Raw genomic sequence first — 22,375 nt, forward strand, 5'->3', positions numbered from 1 at the left:
GAATCTGAAAATATATGCTATACCTTCTGAGGATACTGCCTAAGGGAAGCAGGTATAATGTAATCAGATTTGGTCCTACCACACAACCCTGTGGAACTCCATAATTACCCTTAGTGTGTGAAGAGGTCATTCAAACCATACCTACAGCATGTTCTAATGACCACTGGTAGTCATACAGCCTTGGATAAAGTAGAATTGGTACAGGGATGGGCCATCTACCTGCACAGAGCTCTGTTGTCAGGAAGCAGTTCACAAAGTATGTTGACCCCTCTTGTTTATGCTGTTGTTGGTCCATCAGCCTGCCATAAGAAAAAAGGAGCAAATGTATGACCTACAAATAGCTCAAAAGATAACAAGTATTAAAAACAATGAACAGTGTCCACAACAGCCACTGTCTATACTTTTTTTTTTTTTTTAGTTTTTTTTTCACGGTTCACCCATTCCTGGTAATCTCTAGTAATCGCTGTATCTCCCGTCCATATTCTGGCCCACTTGTCAGCCAGTCAACATTCAGGAGTCACTTACGTCTATCAAAGTTAGAATAAGGAAGGGTGGGTTATGTGAAAACCCCTCTCCCCTCTCTGTATGACTGAAATTGTATATGCAAACCAATACATTTGAGGGACTGTAAAACCAGTTTAAGTGAAACACAAAATCCAAGGCATAACACTATTAGGTGTGAACAAGTCTCACGGACCAGATTATATTTACTGTTGTTTACTCAAATCTTGTGCTCAATAACTGACTCCTGTGTTTCATAATATTTAATAAGGATTTAGAGGCACAGGATGTATCTATTGTTTGGATGGATGCTTTTTTAGTTCTGGTTCCTAAATCTAGTTATTTAAAAACTTTAAATTCACAAAGACCGGTAGGCCTCACGTCAATTGTGATAAAATACTTAAAGTCAAAGAAAAGGTTAAGGGTGAAGTTAAGGGAAACTGAGGATGTGCTTGACTCCACACAGTTCATAAAGAAGTGGAACATGTCAGATTGACCTTCTTGAACCTGACTGTTCAAAACTCAGAGTGAAAAGTTCCTCAAGTATTTCGGTGCAAAAAGTGAGACTGCCTTACACATAGCACTGTTTCCTTTAAACAGTCATTTACATACTACAATTTTAGGATTCAGAACTTAAAACTATGCGACAGACTGGCGACCTGTCCAGGGTGTACCCCGCCTCTCGCCCTATGGCAGCTGGGATAGGCTCCAGCACCCCCCGCGACCCTGAAAAAGGATGAGCGGAAGTGAATGGATGGATGGAACTTTACACAAACTTCAAGTTGTAAGAGCAGGTTGATTTCCTTTAAGTTTAAAGTATGAATGATCCTCTTGCTGCCTTATGTTTTGTCAGGATGAACCATATGCCATGAGCAAGGGCTCTGAGCTAGAAGGCTACTGCATTGATCTGATCTCAGAGCTCTCCAAGAAGCTAGGATTCAAGTACAACTTGCATCTGGTCAAAGACAACCGCTATGGCGCCATGGACTCCAGCGGCAACTGGAATGGCATGATTGGTGAAGTCATCAGAGGGGTGAGTCATAGAGTTATAGAGCACTGAAACAACTCTACCTCAGTGTGTTACAGTATGTGAACACTGTAGTATGTGTCTTCAGTGTAATGTGTTTCGTTGCTCTTGTTAAATTAAGTTTGATACCGTCCTGTTTAACCTCAGACCTTGCTTTGATTTTTTGATGAATGTACACTTTAAATTTAATGCCACCAATGTCTGAGCCCACCTAATATTATGCATTATAGATTATCCGAGCCACAATGTTCTTTGCAATTTTACATTAATTACATTAATTGGCAAGATTACTCTTAAATTGTCAAATTAATTTAATTTATCCCTCATAATGTCCTCCCGATTTCCATACACCTGTGGTCCTCAGGGGTCAAAAATGTCCCCACTTCATTTGAGTGTTTTTTAAAGTATAAAGTATAAATTGTCAATCAATTCAGTGTTACACCTTAGTTTTACTTAAGACCAACACACTAACACAAAATTTACCCTACATCATACATTTTAGGGCCACCAGACCTTGTTTACATAAAGTACACTCTGTTTTTGAGCAAAAATAAAACAAGACAATGAAATATTTAAATGTTTAGATTATTTTGACTATCTGACTAACTGCAGAATGCTGTATGTTGAACTTTAGTGAGAAAGTTTTTTTTAACCATTTATAAATTTTAAATGGCAGCACATAATCGCTCCTGTGGTCCTCAGGGGTCACAAATGTCCCCATCTGGTTTGATTGATACTTAATTAATATGAAGAGGATTTTTCCCCCACTTTTAATTAAAACCTAATTCAAACATTTTGACACATTTTTTTTAATTTCATTTCAAATTTAAGTCTGATAAAAACCTCATAAAAATGAATTTTTTCTTTGTTTTCGGGTAAAAAAAATTAATTAAATCATCAGTTATTGTGATTATCATTTCACAAGCAGAGTCGGTTGCTTTAACAGATTATCACAGACGGGTATATGTCAAAGTTAATTTAGAAAGCTGTTCTTAAACTACTTCAAGTTTTTTACTGGCAGCAAATAATCACATCTGTTGTCCTCTGGGCTCAAAAATGACCCCGTTTGCTTTGACTGTTTATAAAGCAATAAGTATAAAATATCATCCATCTCTGTGTTTCAAGGTTTTATTCATCTTTATTCCAACTCATTACCTGACATTTTTCTATATTTTGGCATGGTAGGACACCAGGGCATGGGTCTTAGTGAAGGCAAACTTTCATGAGGACAAAGCCGTGTCCATATTTGACACAAGTGCAGGAGGAAGCTCAGGTTTATTCCTCTGCACTGGTCCCATCATGGACAGCTTTCTTTTCTGCAGTTGCAGGCCAAGGGTCATATACAGTAAACAAGTTGTTACTGGTGATTGTTTTCTTTTGGAAACCTTCTGCAATGTTAGGGACAACTCGCGTGTCCTGACTGCAGGACAGACGGTTTGCCATCGTACACTAGCATGTTCCATGTACAGCTGGACCTGGCATCACATACTGGCCATGTTTTTATCTCATAGTTCCCCGGTTTACTTGGGATGTTCTGTTGGAATGGACAGAGTCCTCTGAAGGGGACTTGCTGCTCATACAGTCACATCAGTACCAGGATCTTACATCAACAGCAGGACAAACATCCACTTGTTCCATACACCTCAAATGGGAGCACGTTTGTGTCATGAACAACGATCATCTATTGTGTCTTTATCAAGAAATTATAACCTTTTTGTGCTTCTATGATTAATCTTGTGTCACCTTTAAAACTTCTCTACCAGACTCAGGATGTCATAAACTGGCCGTAGCGACTTTACTGGATGCACGGCAGTAAGAATCAACATACCCACATATGCCTACAGCTGCATTCGATCCATTTTTCTTCCTGTCTCGTTGTCCCTCCTTTTTTGTCATTGAGTTGGCTGTAGAGCAGGTCATCTGCTAATTGGATGGTTGTTGGTTTAATCTCTGTGTGATCTAGTCTGGAGTTCTTACCAAGGTGTCCTTGGGCAAGTTACTGAACCCTAACTTGGTCTCTGATGCATCCAGAGACCAAGCTACTTTTAGTACCATTGATGTTAAGTTAGACTCTTTTTCTCCAATTGATCTTTCTGAGTTAACTTCAATAATTACTTCCTCCAAACCATCAACGTGTCTTTTAGACCCCATTCCTACAAAACTGCTCAAAGAAGTCCTGCCATTAATTAATTCTTCGATCTTAAATATGATCAACCTATCTATAATAATCGGCTATGTACCACAGGCCTTCAAGCTGGCTGTAGTTAAACCTTTACTTAAAGAGCCATCTCTAGACCCAGCAGTGTTAGCTAATTATAGGCCAATCTCCAACCTTCCTTTCATATCAAAAATCCTTGAAAGAGTAGTTGTCAAACAGCTAACTGATCATCTGCAGAGGAATGGCTTATTTGAAGAGTTTCAGTCAGGTTTCAGAGCTCTTCACAGCACAGAAACAGCTTTAGTGAAGGTTACAAATGATCTTTTTATGGCCTCTGGCAGTGGACTCATCTCTGTGCTTGTCCTGGTAGACCTTAGTGCAGCATTCGATACTGTTGACCATAATATCCTATTAGAGTGATTAGAGCACGTTGTAGGTATTACAGGTACTGCACTGCAGTGGTTTGTATCATATCTATCTAATAGACTCCAATTTGTACATGTAAATGGAGAGTCCTCTTCACACACTGAGGTTAATTATGGAGTTCCACAGGGTTCAGTGCTAGGACCAATTCTGTTTACACTATACATGCTTCCCCTAGGCAGCATCATTAGAAGACATTGCATAAATTTTCACTGCTATGCAGATGACACCCAGCTCTATCTATCTATGAAGCCAGATAACACACATCAATTAGTTAAACTGCAGGAATGTCTTAAAGACATAAAGACCTGGATGGCCGCTAACTTTCTGCTTCTTAATTCAGATAAAACTGAGGTTATTGTACTCGGCCCTGAAAATCTTAGAAATATGTTATCTAACCAGATTCTTATTCTGGATGGCATTACCTTGGCCTCCAGTAACACTGTGAGGAACCTTGGAGTCATTTTTGACCAGGACATGTCCTTCAATGCACATATTAAACAAATATGTAAGACTGCTTTCTTCCATTTGTGCAACATCTCTAAAGTTAGAAATATCCTGTCTCAGAGTGACGCTGAAAAACTAGTTCATGCATTTATTACTTCCAGGCTGGACTACTGCAATTCATTATTATCAGGGTGTCCAAAAAACTTGCTGAAAGCCTTCAGCTAATCCAAAATGCTGCAGCAAGAGTACTGACAGGGACTAGAAGGAGAGAGCATATTTCTCCTGTTTTGGCTTCCCTTCATTGGCTCCCTGTTAAATCCAGAATTGAATTCAAAATCCTGCTCCTCACATACAAGGTCTTAAATAATCAGGCCCCAGCTTATCTTAATGACCTTGTAGTACCATATCACCCTATTAGAGCACTTCGCTCTCGCACTGCAGGCCTACTTGTTGTCCCTAGAGTATTTAAAAGTAGAATGGGAGGGAGAGCCTTCAGTTTTCAGGCCCCTCTTCTGTGGAACCAGCTTCCAGTTTGGATTCGGGAGACAGACACTATCTCTACTTTCAAGATTAGGCTTAAAACTTTCCTTTTTGCTAAAGCATATAGTTGGGGCTGGACGAGGTGACCCTGAATCCTCCCTTAGTTATGCTGCAATAGACATAGGCTGCCGGGGATTCCCATGATGCATTGAGTTTTTCCTTTCCAGTCACCTTTCTCACTCACTATGTGTTAATAGACCTCTCTGCATTGAGTCATACCTGTTATTAACCTCAGTCTCTTTTCCACAGCATGTCTTTATCCTGTCTTCCTTCTCTCACCCCAACCGGTCGCAGCAGATGGCCCCGCCCCTCCCTGAGCCTGGTTCTGCCGGAGGTTTCTTCCTGTTAAAAGGGAGTTTTTCCTTCCCACTGTCGCCAAAGTGCTTGCTCATAGGGGGTCATATGATTGTTGGGTTTTTCTCTGTATCTATGAAGCGCCTTGAGGCGACTTTTGTTGTGATTTGGCGCTATATAAATAAAATTGAATTGAATTGAATCCATTGGCATGTGAACGTTAAAAAGCATAATACAAGCAGAATACACTGTGTATAATGCTTTCAGTACTCGAGCAGAAAAGCAACTGAAGGAGTATGGGACCTGGCATATGTGCTTGGACCGTGGTAGATTGTCTTTCTCTGCGGCACATGAGAGAGTCATGCATCGTCTTTCACTGGGAAGGATAGAAGACCAGATCAATGTTTCCTCACATTTCTGCAAATATTCCTCTGTCTCAGCTGACTCCTCTTTCTTGTTTGATTCTTTGTCTTCATCATAACTGAAATGGAAGATGTGTAGTCCTCTGACACATCTTCTATTTCAGTTTCACATTCTGAAAATTCAAGAAACTTCAAGAAGCCCAGTCACTTTCTTTCCAAGCTCCTCAGACTACCATGTCCTGGATGCCTGAGAACCTACTTGAACATAGTTCAGATTCTTCATCACTTTCCTTCACTTCATAGCCTTCTTCCACTTCTGCAGGTGGGTGATGTGCTTTTTCAGAGAAAGGGTAGCATGTGATCTAAATATTGACAATATTTTCTTTATCTTCTAACCCTGGATCTTCCTGAACATTGATTCTCCCTCCTCATTATACTAGAGGACAATATATGCATTGTTCTACTGGTCATTGCTTTGCACAACATGGTAAAAAAAAAGTATGCTCACAAATCTCCAGTGCAATGGAGGCTTGTGAGCATACTTTCTGTGTATGTATTATTGTAGGGTCTACCTTACAATATGAAGCACCTTGATGCGACTGTTGTTGTGATTTGGCGCTGTATAAATAAAATTTAATTGAATATAGAGCACCTTTCTCCTCATTGTGCTGCCTGTTGTTGTTGTTGTGGTTGTTATGACCATTGCTTGACCCCACACATCAGTGATCCAAGATCAAAGATGTTTGAAAGCAGTATGGTGTGAAAATATGGCCAAAATCCAAAATAAAAACCCCATAAATAAATCAAATTACTTAAAACTTATTCCAATCATGCATAGCATAGTAATGAATAACTTCTGTTATTTTCAGACCATTTGATGAACAAAAAACACATTTTTGATAGCAAAAGATTTCTTTAGAGGACAAAAATGACCCAAGGACAACACAAGGGTTATACAGTGCCAAATCATATCAACTGTTGCCTCAAAGCACTTTACATTGTAAGGTAAGAACATAAGCTCTTACCCTATCTGTGTAGCAGTGAGCATAGGGTTCTATATATATTTCAACATTTGTTACGATGTTTTGTGCTACTTACAAACAAATGCTGACCATAAATTATTTAAAATTGTTACTCCTTTCTATCTGTACTCACATTGTACAGAGTTTTAACTTTTCTTTTCTTTTTTTCATTGATTGTGTCCCTGGTTTTTCATATGCGTTGCTATACCTTGCTTCAGGAGGCTGACCTGGCTGTGGCCCCGCTGACTGCCACTGCCGTCAGAGAGAGGTTTGTGGACATGACCACCCCCTTCATTCAAACTGGCCTCAGCTTCATTTTGCGCAAAGCAACAGACTCTGAAGACAGCACGTTCAGCCTGCTGGCGCCCTTCTCCACTGACATGTGGATTGGCATTATCATTGCCTTCCTGCTAACGGGTTTCTGCATATTCCTGGTGGGCAGGTCAGTGCAACAAAACATCCCTAAAACACTAGGGATATATACATATATGTGTATAAATTTAAAAAAAAAAAATAATAATTGTGCACTGCCTGGATTGATTACAAGAAGGCCTATGACTCAATGCCCCACACCTGGATCCTGGAATGCCTAGAATTGTACAAGATCAACAGGACCCTGAGAGCCTTCATCAGGAACTCAATAGGGATGTGGCGGACCACTCTAGAGGCCAACTCCAAACCCATAGCACAAGTCACCATCAAGTGTGGGATCTACCAAGGAGATGCCCTGTCCCCACTGCTGTTCTGCATAAGCCTGAACCCCCTCAGTGCGATCATTGACAAGACTGGCTACGGATACCGACTACGGAATGGAGCAGTTGTCAGCCACCTCCTGTACATGGATGACATCCCGCTGTATGCCAAGAGTGAACGAGACATCGATTCACTGATCCACACCACCAGGATATACAGCAATGACATCAGAATGTCGTTCGGACTGGAGAAGTGTAGTCGGATGGTAACAAAGAGAGGGAAGGTAGTCAGAACTGAGGGGATCGAACTATCAGAAGGCAACAATTTAGACATAGAGGACAGTTACAAGTACCTGGGGATCCCGCAGGCAAATGGGAACCACTGAAGAGGCCGCTAGGAAAGCTGCAACCATCAAGTATCTGCAGAGGGTCAGGCAAGTCCTGAGGAGTCAGCTGAATGGTAAGAACAAGATCCGGGCTATCAACACCTACACCCTGCCCGTGATCAGGTACCCTGCTGGGGTAATAGGCTGGCCAAAGGAGGAGATAGACGCCACTGACATGAAGACAAGAAAACTCCTTACCATGCATGGAGGGTTTCACCCCAAGTCCAGCATCCTGAGGCTGTACGCTAAGTGGAAGGAAGGAGGCCGGGGACTGGTGAGTGTCAGCACCACAGTCCAGGATGAGACAACAAACATCTACGAATACATCACGAAGATGGCCCCAACTGACAGCGTGCTGAGTGAATACCTCAGGCAGCAGAAACCCAAGAAAGAGGAGGAAGGCGAGGAACCATCATGGAAGGAAAGGCCCCTGCACGGTATGTACCACCGGCAGATAGCAGAGGTGGCTGATACCCAGAAATCCTACCAGTGGCTGGACAAAGCTGGACTGAAAGACAGCACGGAGGCTCTAATCATGGCAGCAGAAGAACAAGCTCTGAGTACAAGATCCATAGAGGCTGGGGTCTATCACACCAGGCAAGATGCCCCTGAGACAATCCAGCACATAACAGCAGGGTGCAAGATGCTAGCAGGCAAGGCATACATGGAACGCCATAACCAAGTGGCCAGCATAGTGTACAGGAACATCTGTGCCGAGTATAACCTGGAAGTCCCGATGTCAAAATGGGAGATGCCCCCAAGGGTGATGGAGAATGACCGAGCTAAGATCCTGTGGGACTTCCAGATACAGACGGACAAAATGGTGGTAGCTAACCAACCGGACATAGTGGTGGTAGACAAACAGAAGAAGACGGCCGTAGTGATCGATGTAGCGGTTCCGAATGACAGCAACATCAGGAAGAAGGAACACGAGAAGCTCGAGAAATACCAAGGGCTCAGAGAAGCGCTCGAGAAGATGTGGAGGGTGAAGGTGACGGTGGTCCCAGTGGTAATCGGAGCACTAGGTGCGGTGACTCCCAAGCTAGGCGAGTGGCTCCAGCAGATCCCGGGAACAACAGCGGAGATCTCTGTCCAGAAGAGCGCAGTCCTAGGAACAGCTAAGATACTGCGCAGGACCCTCAAGCTCCCAGGCCTCTGGTAGAGGACCCGAGCTTGAAGGATTGACCGCCCACAGGGGCGAGTGGGGAATTTTTTTATTTTTTTAATATATATATATTTTTTTTATGTATATAAAAAAAAAATTCAAGCTCGGGTCCTCTACCAGAGGCCTGGGAGTTTGAGGGTCCTCTTCACCACAACAGACCGGTACAGCGCCTGCATCACTGCGGGCCAGTCCGTCTGTTGACCTCCCACTCCCTTCTCCCTTCACTCATGAACAAGACCCTGAGATACTTAAACTCACCCTTTTCCGGCTGAGGACCATGGCCTCAGATTTGGAGGTGCTGATTCTCTTTCCCACTGCTTCACACTCTGCTGCGAACCGTTCCAGTGAGTGGGAGGCCATCACCCAAAGAAGCCAACAGAACCACATCATCCACGAAAAGCAGAGATTCTGAGACCACCCAAGTGAAAGCTTTTCTCCACTTGGCCATAAAGATTATGAACAGAATCTGTGACAGAGGCAGCCCTGGCGGAGCCCATCACCCACTAGGAACGAGTCCAACTTATTGTCGGCTGTGCGGACCAGGCTCTTGTAACGGTTGTATAAGGATCGAATGGCCCGTAGCAATGGGCCAAAAACCCCATACTCTCGGAGCACCTCTCACAGGACACTCTGAGGGACACGGATGAATGCCTTCTCCAAGTCCACAAAACACATGTAGACTGATTTATAATTAAAGGCAGCATGGATCAGCCACAACATTACCTTCCTGATAATGTGTAGGTCTTGCTCATGTTGCTCTTGGGGCATAGATACCTTCTGACTCTGCATTGGCACATTACCTTAAGATCCTGTGGTGGGTTAAAAGGGCATCCTTTGTGGATCAGGCTTCTCTTGATACATCCCACTATGATTGCGAACCCAAATTTAGAAGCTTGACAATGCCCTGGACTCTTATCATGTTTCTTAGGCCAGCGGTCCCCAACCCCCGGGCCTCGGACCGGTACCGGTCCGTGAGTCATTTGGTACCGGGCCGCAATAGTTGAGGCTCAGGTGTGAAATGTATGATTTTCAGGGTTTTTATCGGTTTTCAGCGTTATTTTGTTATCGTTTTTATCGTTAACTCGGTTTTCCTGGGTCTTTTCACGTGTGTTATGAATAAATCTTCTTTTTTTCGGTACCGGTACTAGTTTTATTTTGTTGTATTTATCTGCGACACCTTAAAGGCCGGTCCGTGAAAATATTGTCGGGCATAAACCGGTCCATGGCGCAAAAAAGGTTGGGGACCGCTGTCTTAGGCCATTCCTGGGCAGTTTTTAATATGGCAGAGTGCTTGGGGGTGCTGGGGAAGGCCACCGTTGTCAGGTGTTGCTGTTATCATGATGATTGTTGGTTAAGCAAAAATATGCATGGATGATTACACTTCTATAAGAGAGCTACCACATAGCCAACTCACAAGTACCTGTTTTACAAACCTGAATTTAACAACTATTGTCCCTATGAGGAATTGAACAAAACCAAAAACATCCTAAGTTACCAGCAAAACAAACTGTAAAATATGTAAAAAAAAATAATGTGATCTACATAAATACCAGCAGAACATCCTAGCAGAACATTGCAATGTTGCATTGTAACAGGATCATCCATGTTATTTTGTTCATCTCAATGATTTTGTTGTTGTGGTTGAATGTTGTATATACAATTGAATCTTGAATTATGTTATGAAAGCTTTCATTTGTTTTATCCTGCAGGATCAGTCCCAGTGAATGGGCTGAGCCAGACACAGAAGAACACAGTTTCACTTTGCTGCACAGCTTCTGGTACATCACAGGAGCTCTCACCCTGCAAGGTATTGCAGCAGTCCACTAAATTAAAGCACAGAAATACACTCTTCTGCTGCTTGCCACTTTCTACATGCCTTAAGACAAATATGTAGTAACATGTTTTACGGTACACGGATCATTTTGTAATACCTAAAGAAAGAGATCAAATAAGGAAAATGAAAATGACAAGTTCCACATGCATAACAATTCAATGTAGTATATTCAGACTTGTATCAATGTCTGCATATAGTCAACAACTGAATGTCAAGTAAAATAAAGAAGTTACAATTCGATAGTATTATGTGTAATGGCTGTAGTGCAGGAGGTAGACCACATCATCAGCTAATCAGAAGGTTGGTGGTTTAATTCCTGGCTACTCCAGTCAGAATGCCAAAGTGTCCTTGGGCAGGTTAGATAGAAAAATGTGCTTGTATGAATGAGTGAATTAGGCAAGTTGTTTGAAGTGCTTTGGATGCATAAGTTGAGTATAAAAGTGCTCTCTAAAAATCAGTCAATTCAGCATCTACTTTTCATTTTCACAATGAGCTGGGGGTATTTTATTAATAAGAAACTGCAAATAAAGTTTGCATTGAAAAATAAAGCTGTTTTCAAATAAACTGCTTACTAATAACTGACAGGAGTAGTTTGGATTCCCCCTTTTCTTGTTTTTCTCAAGTTTATTTGACATGTAAAAACTTCACAGTAGCTTTAACACTTCTTTTCTCACTCTTCATGTTGCTCTCAGTAATGATTTGATTGGCTATGTAATGAATAGTGAAGAGTGCGCATGACTAATTTGTGTATATACACTGACGACCTTAAAGACAAAAGGAAAAAGCTGCGCTTTTTAAAATAACCCTGCTGTAAATATGAGAGAATTGTGCAGAGTGAAACAGCATAAAAATATCAGTTGAAAATATATATTTCAAGTAGCTGAACATCAAGAGTAGGCTCTGTTTGAATAATTTAAATACATCATTTTCCGTTGAAACTGCAACTCTGTTTCTTGGTTGATTGTTTGTCACCTGCTGACTGCTTGACCACTTTCTTTGTCCTCTCAGGAGCCGGTCCTCACCCCAAGGCATTGTCTGGACGTGTAGTCAGTGCCATCTGGTGGCTGTTTTCTGTGTTGCTGCTTGTCTGCTACCTCTGCAACTTAAAGTCTGCGTTGAACTCCAACAGCAAACCCATCTCCATTAAGAGCTTTGCAGACCTGGCTAACCAGGATGTAATAAATTACGGCACAATTGAATCTGGATCTACTATGCTCTTCTTTAAGGCATGATCAGTTACTCCTAGTTAGCATTCATAGTCATTACTACTGCTACATAACATATGGGAAAGGTTCAATAAACATGATAAATATTTTACTTTACTTTCCTAGAATTCCAACAATCCTGTGTACCGGCGTATCTACCAGCACATGGAGCGTAAAAAAAGCTATGTGTCCAACGCGGAAGAGGGTATACGCCGCACACAGGAAGGAAACTTTGCATTTATTGGTGAAGCAGTGTCCTTGGACTTGGCAGTGGCTCGGTACTGTAAACTGACCCGTTCACCAGAGGTCATCTCTATGCGGTCCTACGCCATAGCAGCACCTCTAGGTGAGTTGCTTGGATCTGTCAGGATGCTGCTTTCTTTAATTTTTCAGTTTCTCAGTTTATTAAACCTGTTTTCTTAACTTAAGTTAGTTTAACCAAAAGCATGTGAACTTCCTTTTTAAAACATTAAAACATACTTAAACCCAGATGGCAAAATTGATATGGTCCGTATCTGGCCCACACAATGTGCTTAAACATGGCCCGCATACCGCAAAGAATGACGCTTCTTTGGTGGCCCAGATCTTTGGTGGCCCACACATGGGCCAGCACAAGGCCAGTTGCAGACACACTGCTGGCCCTGTGCTGGCTCAGAACAGTTTCAGCTCTGGCCCCAGATGTCAGCTTAATGTGTACCTTAATCAAGCCATGTAATAACAACATGTGCCGGAACATAATAGTGCAAAACTAACATGATGAAACTCTGTTCAGACACTGAATCAACTGATTCTTATATAGCCCTTTTCTAGTCTCCCAGATTACTCAGAGTGCTCTATACAACATGCCACATTGACACACTGGCTGTATCCCAATTCAGGTTCTGCAGCCTTAAAGTACGCAGCCTTAACGGTCCACAAGGGCCGCACACTCAAAGACTGCTAAGGCCGGAAGTGTGAGGCTTGTGAAATGGGACGGTCTAGCCCCCGTCGCGCTGCCCAGGTTGCCTAGCAACTATGATACTAACAGCTGGAAACATTTCATACAGCATCGTTTGACAGAAATGAAGGAGAAAAGTTTTTCTGTTAGTTCATTTTGTTTATGACATCACTTTGATTTGATAAGTATCTGAGGCTGAGACCACAGGACTGTAAAAACATGATTGTTGGGCTTCATTTCTGTACTGAACAGTCATTTTAAGATTAGCTAGTTAATAACAATTAGCTAATGTTGTTCATGAGACTAAAGTCATCTTACTTTGGTAATGTAAATATAATATGGCCAATATCAAAGTTATTATTATATTAACCATTATTAGTTATTACAGCAGTGAACTTGAACTCTGTGTCAAATACTGAGCTTCAGTAAAGATTCAAGTTGCAGTTATTTATATTTCCTATCACCTTAAATCTTCACTCAAAGACAAGCATCTTTGACAGTGTATATATAGATATATTAAATATAATAGACAAATGCTGTTATTTTATTAAGATGGCATTACTAAATTTGGCTCAATGCTTACATATATGTGTAAAAAGAAAATGTACGAGCAGTGATAACTGTTTCTGATAGAATGAAGAGTAGACTGATATATTGAATATTCCTTTATTGGGTGAGAAAATCAGACCATGTCATAGCTTCTTTAAGTCATACAGAATAGATATCAGAGCCTTAAACAGGCTGACTTCTGCTAAACAGGTCAAACTGGGCAGAAAGTATACCGAAAGTATATATCATAACATCCTTATAGAATATGATGTAACACTATAGACCAACTTACCTCAGAATATATAAAGCATATAAACGATTATGATGCAACAAACACAGCAGTACTACTAATCCAAAATACTCAAAGCTTCATAGAACTGAAACAAACATCTATTTTTAGGTTCATTCTGCTGCTGATACATACTTTAGATTTCTGAATCTTAAACTTGTTTCTGCCTTTCATAGTGTGTAACTTGAAGGCCCTGAGTACTTTCTCCCACACTGAAAACACTGGAATGCTAAAATTATTTGAACATTACCTAATAAGACTGATTCAGGACAGACAATTAGTTATTTCAAACTTTCCTAGCAGTCCTACACAAACAGGGAACAGTCTGTCTATTCTCTCCATCTGTCAGCTGCTGCTGGCTCTTCCTCCTCCTCTTCCTCACACACTGCTGAGTTTGTCCTGGTGGATCATCAGGGGTGCAAAGCCTCACAGATGATGTGCAGCAGTGGGTCCCTCAGTCTGTCCTCACTCTGGACACTTGCAGTTGTCACACATGGAAATCAAATGTGTGATAAGCTGCAGGATTCAAACACAAGTGTAACTTATAAATACATGTTCATACTTTTATTACACAATCAGAGAGAAAGAAAGAGAGAGAGAGTGCAGGACAGACAGACAGGTGACAGTCTCAGGTGTATACACTGCTACAAAACAGCACAAGAGAAGGAGGATTTAGTGTTTGCGTTATTACGAGTGCTAAACAAGAAGAGTTCCCAGATGGTACAGTGGACACATGTGTGACCCCTGTGATTAAAGCATCTTTCTTTCAGCTTAACGAGTGAACCGTCAGCTCGTTCAAACAAACATTAAAGTCCGTTTGGCTCGACACCACTGAACAGAGGGAGCAATATAACATAGCTAACATTAACAGTGCAGTGAATCCTGCTTGTGCCGTGATATTCAGGGCTGTAAACCGAGCAGCATCACTGACTATCAGCTTGTTGTGTTTGTGGATATATGACTGACTTTAATTATCCATAAAATCATCACATTCTCTGTAAGATTGCATAGTGCAATATTTGGCTTGATGATATTGTATCAATACAGGGACACCAAAAGTTCATATTTTATGAAATACATTAAAATACTCTGGGAATACTACAAACAAGAGAGTTCATATCACTACTTCCCTCCTTAGACAATCTTAGCAGAGCAGATTCACATTAAATTGACTGAACTGACAAAACATTGGACACACTTAGCGTTACAAAGCTACGTCCTAGTTCAGAGGGAGCTACTGGTTCAGTCACACAAGTAAAAATAGGACAGCAACCTCCTTGCATCTGTCTTATGGCAACATTTATGGCAGGTTTTATTGTCAGTGTGTATGCTTGACAGTTTCACTTTGTTTTCACTTTGAAACAAAACCCCCAAAAAACAAAGTGAGACAATTTTATCTGATTGAATAAAATCAATATTGACAAAGAGGTGGCTGAGGTAGATCAGGTCATCTGCTAATCGGAAGGTTGGTGGTTTGATTCCTGGCTGCTCAGGTCTGCAGGCCAAATATCCTCGGGTAAGATCAATGTGAATGTGTGGATTCTTAGAAAGCACTTAAGCATAGAAAAAGTGCTTGTATGAGTCCATTAGCATTTACAGAGTTTAACCCTCTGGGTCATAGATATACCTTTAAAATTAATTCACCTTAAAAAACTGACTGACTTTATAGGTATTTTTTAATTTTGACATAGTATATTACCCTAAAATCACACAAAAACGAAAGAAAAAGATAGATTTCTTACTATGAAAACCACAAACATGTTTAACAAATCAGTTTTCCCTTCAGCCATTAAATGGACAGGATTTTGTAATTCATACCATAATTGCATTGTTACCTGACACAGTGCTCTGGTAACTGTTGAGACACGTTTACTTACATACATATATGTCCACATGTACAATGCAGCTCGATTTGGCACCAGTGTTTCTGCCGTGATCAGCTTTCCAGCTGCCTCCACGCTCCTCTCCCGTCCCTGGTGTCACTAAAAAAGGGAAAAAAGTTCATCCACCTGATTACCTCGAGTCCGCTGTACCACCTATCCCCTGCAGCAGAGACAAAGACTGGGCAATGGCTTTTTTAAAATAACTATTTACAAAACAATCAGGTGTCACAATAAGATTCCACCCAAATTATTTGTGCCACTCCAAAAAGTAGTTCCTGTCATAAGTAGAAAAACTAAACTGTAAAGGTGGTGAGTTGTGCCACTGTGGAAAATGGTAAACACTTATGGTAATGGGGTTAGACATTCAGAAACCTCTTTCTTCACTCAAATCACATGTTTATTTCCTGCTAGGATCCCCGCTGGTGAAGAATCTAACTGTTGCCATCCTCCAGCTCAGTGAGTCTGGTGAGCTAACATACCTGCGTGAGAAGTGGTGGGCCAGCAGCTGTGTTGGCACTGGTGGAGCCCACATCTCCGAGGCCCTGCAACCCTATGACTTACGGGGCCTGTTCCTCCTCCTGGGACTGGGTCTGGGCATCGGGCTCCTGCTAGCCCTGCTGGAGCTCTTATCAAGGGCCCACAACCAAGCTAAGGATGGCAAGGTAGGAAAGAATATCACAATGTAATCATGGCATGGAATGTTTTTATCCTGTAACATTTCTTCTGTTCTTTGGCAGAAATCCTGCTGCTTGGTTTTGACATCAGAGCTGAACCGGAGGTTTGGCAGTGGAGGGGAGAGCACAGAGCACGACACCTCAGACAAAAGCAAAGCCTAAAGAAGAAGCACCACGTTGTCATTTGATAAGATAGTGTTAGAGAAGTGAACAAGCTGAGAGCTTTCTGTATTTCCTTAGTAACAGTCGCATATTGTGTTGTATTTCAGTGGGTTTTATACTTTGGTGCCCAGTTTGAACAACTACCAGCAGCAGCATATTAAGCACCAAACCCACGGGTATATTTCAGACTTAATATTATAATCAGTCTGTCTTGTTAGCTGTTTAGCGTTGTTTTATTATCACATATTTACATCTCACTTCTAACACCTGAAGTTCTTCTGTCACAGTTGTAACCTGGTCTTACTATTTGCTTGTATACTCCAAATAAATACTCCAGTATCCTGCCTGCTCTGTTTTTGAGTGTACACAACTTTATTGTTCATTGTAGAGAGGAGTTTCATTTATTAGAGCAAACATTAACAACACCTAGGGCCTGTACTAACAACCAAGTTCAACATATCCAGGACATCCAGCTTTTCCTCATCTTCATCCAGCACATGAGAGGCAATACTGAAAGAAAATGATACAAACAGAGAGCCAGCCTGCACCTTGGTCAAAAAAAAAAAAAATCACCACGATAAGGCTTGGGAACCTAGAAGGGAAAAAAGTCTGAGCATTTTATTTTTTCTGTTGGCTGGCACCACAAATAAAACCCTGGGACACCATCACACCACTAGTACAAACACAAAAACATCAAGTTGCAAAAACAGAGAGAGAGGAGGAGAGAAATCCCCACAGACCCCGACACCTGACCCAGAGGCAGAAGTCACTGGCAGAGGCCTTAGAGTACAGCAGATGACATCCAAGATGATAAGAGTGGTGAAAGTGATATTTTATTTGTCTTTCACTTTAGTTCATATAAGTGCAATGGCTCATGTGTTACTGTAGCTAACTCAAAAAGTAAAATTTTAGACTTCTTTGTAACCTTGACTGCCAGAGGATGATATGTGGTCATAGTTGCTCCAAGACTGTAAAATCAGTAACTACTAAAGTAAATTAAATAATAAAATACTAATAGATTGTAGTGTGGAATAATCGTCACCTGAAATGGTTTCCAAGTCTTGAAGGAGTTCCCAGAGATGATGAGCACTTGTTGGTCCTTTTGCCTTCACTCTGCGCTCCATCTCATCCCAAACCATCTCCACTGGGTTTACATCAGGTGACTGTGAAGGCCAGGCCATCTGGTGCAGCACTCCATCACTCTCCTTCTTGGTCAGACAGCCCTGACACAACCTGGAGGTGTGTTTGGGGTCATTGTGCTGTTGGAAAATCATTCATGGGATGGCATGTCGCTGAAGGATGCTGCAGTAGCCATGCTGGTTCAGTGTGCCTTCAGTTTGGAATAAATCCCCAACAGTGTTACCAGCAAAGCCCCCCCACCCACACACACACACACACCATCTCCTCCGTGCTTCACAGTGGGAACCATGCATGTAGAGACCATCAGTTCACCTTTGTGGAACCAAACATCTGAGATTTGGACTCATCAGACCAAAGCACAGATTTCCATTGGTCTAATCTCCATTTCTTGTGTTTCTTGGCCCAATCAAATCTCTTCTGCTTGTTGCTTTTCCTTAGTCGTGGTTTCTTAGCAGCTATTTGACCATAAAGGCCTGATTCACACAGTCTTGTCTGAACAGCTGATGTAGAGATGTGTCTGCTACTGGAACTGTGTGGCCAAAGGTTTGCATCGCTGTCAACAAAGCAAAGGGTGGCAGTGTTAGAAATCTAACCCTAATGATGTTGTGAGCCCTGGTAAGGTAGCACTTTATTGCAATGTCCTTAATCGGAGAGAGAAGTGAAGTGGCACGTCAGAATAAATTCTATTTCCTAACTGAATTGTGCAGCTTCTGAGAAGAGAAACTAATTCCTCAGGATCACGATGCACTACTTTGGTGAAAAAACAACGCAGCAACACTTCCCTCTCTGAGTATCACTGACTGACTGACTGAGACATTTTTTTCTCAGAAGCAGGACAGTTACTAAGTCATAGCTGACGTGCAATAAAAAGGAAAAATGTGAACATGATACTGTTCCTGAACAAAATCCTCTAAACAAAACCTCTGTTCTTCACTATTTGGTGTTTTGTTTGAAGTATTTTTTTTAAAGCTAAAACAAATAGCTTAGTGAAAGGGAGAACTTTTTTTTTATATTTGTATTGTGTTACCTAAACAGTTACTCTACCTACTGCTCTGCTTTTGTTTCTATACTTAAACAAAAAACCTAAAGTAAGATAACAAAGTATTTTCTATTTATTTAAAACTTTGCCCAAATTCTGTCCTGGCTTTTATCTAATTAATAATCCAAGGGGGAAGCTCCCCCTTTAATATATTCTAAATACACTGGATACTACCTGCTCAGTACCAATCATTAGAAAAGTCATAGTGAGCATTAAATGGCTACAGAACCTGCTAAAAGCTAAAAAAGAAAAAGAAGTAAATAACAAACTTATTAAACAAAATTAACAAAAATTAACTGACAAAAAAAAAGATTTCTTTAAAAAACATTCTCACTTAATTAAGAAATGACTATACATTGACTTTAATGTACATTTTTTTTTATCTTTATTTAAATTTTTTTTTTACTGAGTAGGGAAGTCTGTGAACCCAAATTACACTTTAATTGAACATTTTATGATCCTGTTTGTTTACTGATGGAGCCGGAAAAGCAAAGAAAAAAGAAGTAAAATCTATCAACATCACATTAAACATAAATCTGTAAAAGAAAAGTCTGGACTGAGTTTGCCTGACTGTATACGTGTGTGAAAGACTGCTGTAGAAAAAAGTTACAAAACTAACTTTCAGCACTGAAAGTTAAGTATTAATAGTATAATTAAGTTTTTTCAGATTTGCCAGTTATATTAAATGTGAATTATTGAATTTGCAGAAGCAGACAAAAATAAAGGTTTTGTTACTTGGACACTGACAGGTTGAAACTTCAAAATGTTAAACAGAAGTGCTGTAAACATAGGTAAAACTATTTAAATTGGTTTCCCCACACCTCACTCTTTTGTACACAACCTGATATGGGCTGATATGACCACTTGGAGGTGCTACAAGGTTGTTTTTGCTGTGAAGCTCAGCAGGATTTGACTCATGCAATCCAATGCTTTTGTGAGGTGGAGTAAAGAACTGCAACTCAGTATGTAAAGACAGTATCAAAGACAGGGAATAGGATTGGATCTTTTGCTCTAGTTGATCAGATTGAATCCTTGCATGTAACACTTTTTTCCTTCTTGTTATCCTCTTGTTAGATCAGTGGTAAAACAAGTGAACAAACAAGCTCAATGAAAAGACTGCAATGGAGCGAAAATGCCAAATAGTTGTCAGGTATTGTAGACAGGTACAAATGTCTTGAGTGACCCCTAATTTCTTTACATTTTGCAAGGTAAATAAACAAAAAAAGTGTAATATAACTCAAAACATGTTTTATATTTCAGATTCTGCCAAATACCCCTTTCCTTTGATTACTGCTTTGCACACTCTTGGCATTCTCTCCATGAGCTTCATGAGGTCGTCTCCTGAAATGGTTTCCAACAGTCTTGAGGGAGTTCCCAGAGATGCTGAGCACTTGTTGGTCCTTTTGCCTTCACTCTGTGCAAAGCCATCTCCACTGAGTTTAGGTCAGGTGACTGTGGAGGCCAGGCCATCTGGTCAGCACTCCATCACTCTCCTTCTTGGTCAGATAGCCCTGACACAGCCTGGAGGGTTTGGGGTCATTGTGCTGTTGAAAAACAAGTGATGGTCCAAATAAACACAAACCAGATGAAGAAGAATCAAGCTTTATTCCTCACATGCACAATCATACAGAGTACAACATGCAGTGAAATGTTTTGTGTCTGAGCTGCAGACAGGCTGCAGATGTGGCCACACCATTCTAGGGCTTGGTTTTTAGCATGGGTGGGTCTAGCCAGGACCCTTACTGGATAGGAATCGAACTTATGATTCCCAATCCGAAGATGTGTTGTTTTACCACTACATTATCCAGCTGCTTCAAAATGAGTGATCGATGGGGTGGCGTGAGCTGCAGGATACTGTGGTAGCCATGCTGGTTTAGTTTGCCTACAATTTTGAATAAATCCCCAACAGTGTCATCAGCGAAGCACCCCCACACCATCACACCTCCTCTCCCATGCTTCACTGTGGGAACCATGCATGTAGAGGCCATCAGTTGTTAAGATGAGATAGGCTCTTTTTCTAGCCCCAGCTCCTCTAACACTGTTTACTAAGCCCACATTCTTTTAATATTATTTCTATTAATGTCTAATATTTTCTTCTTTATCTTCATTTTATATCTGAGTGTTTGACTTTTGACTTTCTAGTTTGGTTTATTTGATTATATGAGGATTGACATGTTTATATTATTTCTTGTATTAATTCTCTTGGTAGACTCATTCTACATTCCTGCCTTAGTGCTCCCCACTCCTGTGTCAAGTATCCTATAAGTTCATTCCTGCATCTGTGTCTTCTCATTTAGTTACCACTTCCTCTTTTACTTTGAGAGTTTCTGGTGCTTGGCTTTTAGTTTTACTTCCTTTGTTCTGTCTGCTGTCATCTGCTTCCTGTGTCATGTTCTCCCCAGCTGTCTCCACTCCCCCAATCACCCTCCTGTGTATATATAGTTACTGTCTTCCCTTTCTTTCATTATCAGAGCATCAGTTGTGTTCCTGTTCTTGGCCCTTGGCGTGTCACCATCGCCTTGCATTGTTGAAGTTTGAGGGCTTGTGTTTCCCTGTGTTTTTTCCCCAGTGTAAGTTTCTGTTCAGAATAAGTTTTTCAGTTCAGTTTTGTAGGACTGTAAACCATTTGGGAGTGGCTGTAGCTCAGGTGGGAGAGCAGGTCATCTACTTGGTTGGTGATCCCCGTCTGGTCAAGAGGTTGGAGAGCGGGGTATGTCATCTATGAAATTGTGTGGACTGACAGAGGCAACACAGATTTACCAACCTCAACCTCTGAAAACTGTGGAAGGAGGCAGAGGTTTTCTCTCTGGTGAGCATGGTGAAACAATCGTTCAGCCAGTCTTTTCCAGTTCTTTTTTGATGTCCATCTCAGGGCAGATATTGCCAAATTGCAGGATTGCCCATAGGATGTGTTCTCTTGACTGCCAGGCTGCACTAGCCACATACAGCACCACACAGCTTGTTTGGTAACTCAACCACCTTTCAGCTCCTCACGAATCAGGTGCTGCATCCCAATGCTGCATATACTGCTACTTGCCTGGATGATGTCATCAAACAAAAACACCTAAGTGGGGTGTAGCAGCAGGTGCTAGAGTCTTAGAGACAGGATGGTATTGCACTACTGGATAATGTTGTACTAAATGACAGAATCACTGTGGTGTGATATTCACATTTTATTTTCTGACCTTCATACTGTTTCACAAAACAACAAAGTAATGACTGAGAAAAAAAAATGTGAATTTTACCTCAGTATACCTGGTACTATAAAAATGTATCCAAATATGTATCCAAGTCTAATTACCTGTTAATGACCCAGTTCTGGTATCATACCATCTCCTGGCACTAGAGACTTATTTCGTATTATCTAGAAATACCAGTAGAAAAGATTTGTTTCGCACCTCGTTGACTTGTGTTGGCATAAACGTGTTATCATGCACACCCTTCCATTATCAACTTCAGTAAAACTACTGAAGTCTGTATCTTTTGCTCTCTCTCTCTCTCTCTCTCTCTCTCTCTCTCTGTGTGTGTGTGTGTTCACATCTTTGACTTCTGCTCATGTTAAACAGGAATAGTCAAGTGTTCTGCAAAAAGAAGAGAAGAAAGAGAATGAGCCAGTCAGTGAGCAAATGAAGGGAGCAAGGAAGAA

General features: G+C 41.1%; 1 protein-coding gene across 2 annotated transcripts in view; it reads left to right on the forward strand.

Annotated features, from left to right (window-relative positions):
• The window catches only part of LOC146364430 (glutamate receptor U1), a 30,099-nt gene extending 13,205 nt beyond the window's left edge, over positions 1–16,894 (forward strand). For both annotated transcript variants that reach the window (XM_084917452.1, XM_084917453.1), the window contains exons 4-10: positions 1,355–1,534; positions 6,993–7,216; positions 10,727–10,824; positions 11,860–12,077; positions 12,183–12,402; positions 16,126–16,376; positions 16,452–16,894. In XM_084917452.1, coding sequence (XP_084773578.1) covers positions 1,355–1,534; positions 6,993–7,216; positions 10,727–10,824; positions 11,860–12,077; positions 12,183–12,402; positions 16,126–16,376; positions 16,452–16,550 — 1,290 coding nt within the window. In that variant the 3' untranslated portion in view covers positions 16,551–16,894. The remainder of the gene's footprint in view (positions 1–1,354; positions 1,535–6,992; positions 7,217–10,726; positions 10,825–11,859; positions 12,078–12,182; positions 12,403–16,125; positions 16,377–16,451) is intronic.
• Positions 16,895–22,375: the final 5,481 nt, after the last annotated feature.

This window comes from Perissodus microlepis, chromosome 20, assembly GCF_051167445.1.
Source record: "Perissodus microlepis isolate ML-2025 ecotype Zambia chromosome 20, ASM5116744v1, whole genome shotgun sequence".
Classification (NCBI taxonomy): domain Eukaryota; kingdom Metazoa; phylum Chordata; class Actinopteri; order Cichliformes; family Cichlidae; genus Perissodus; species Perissodus microlepis.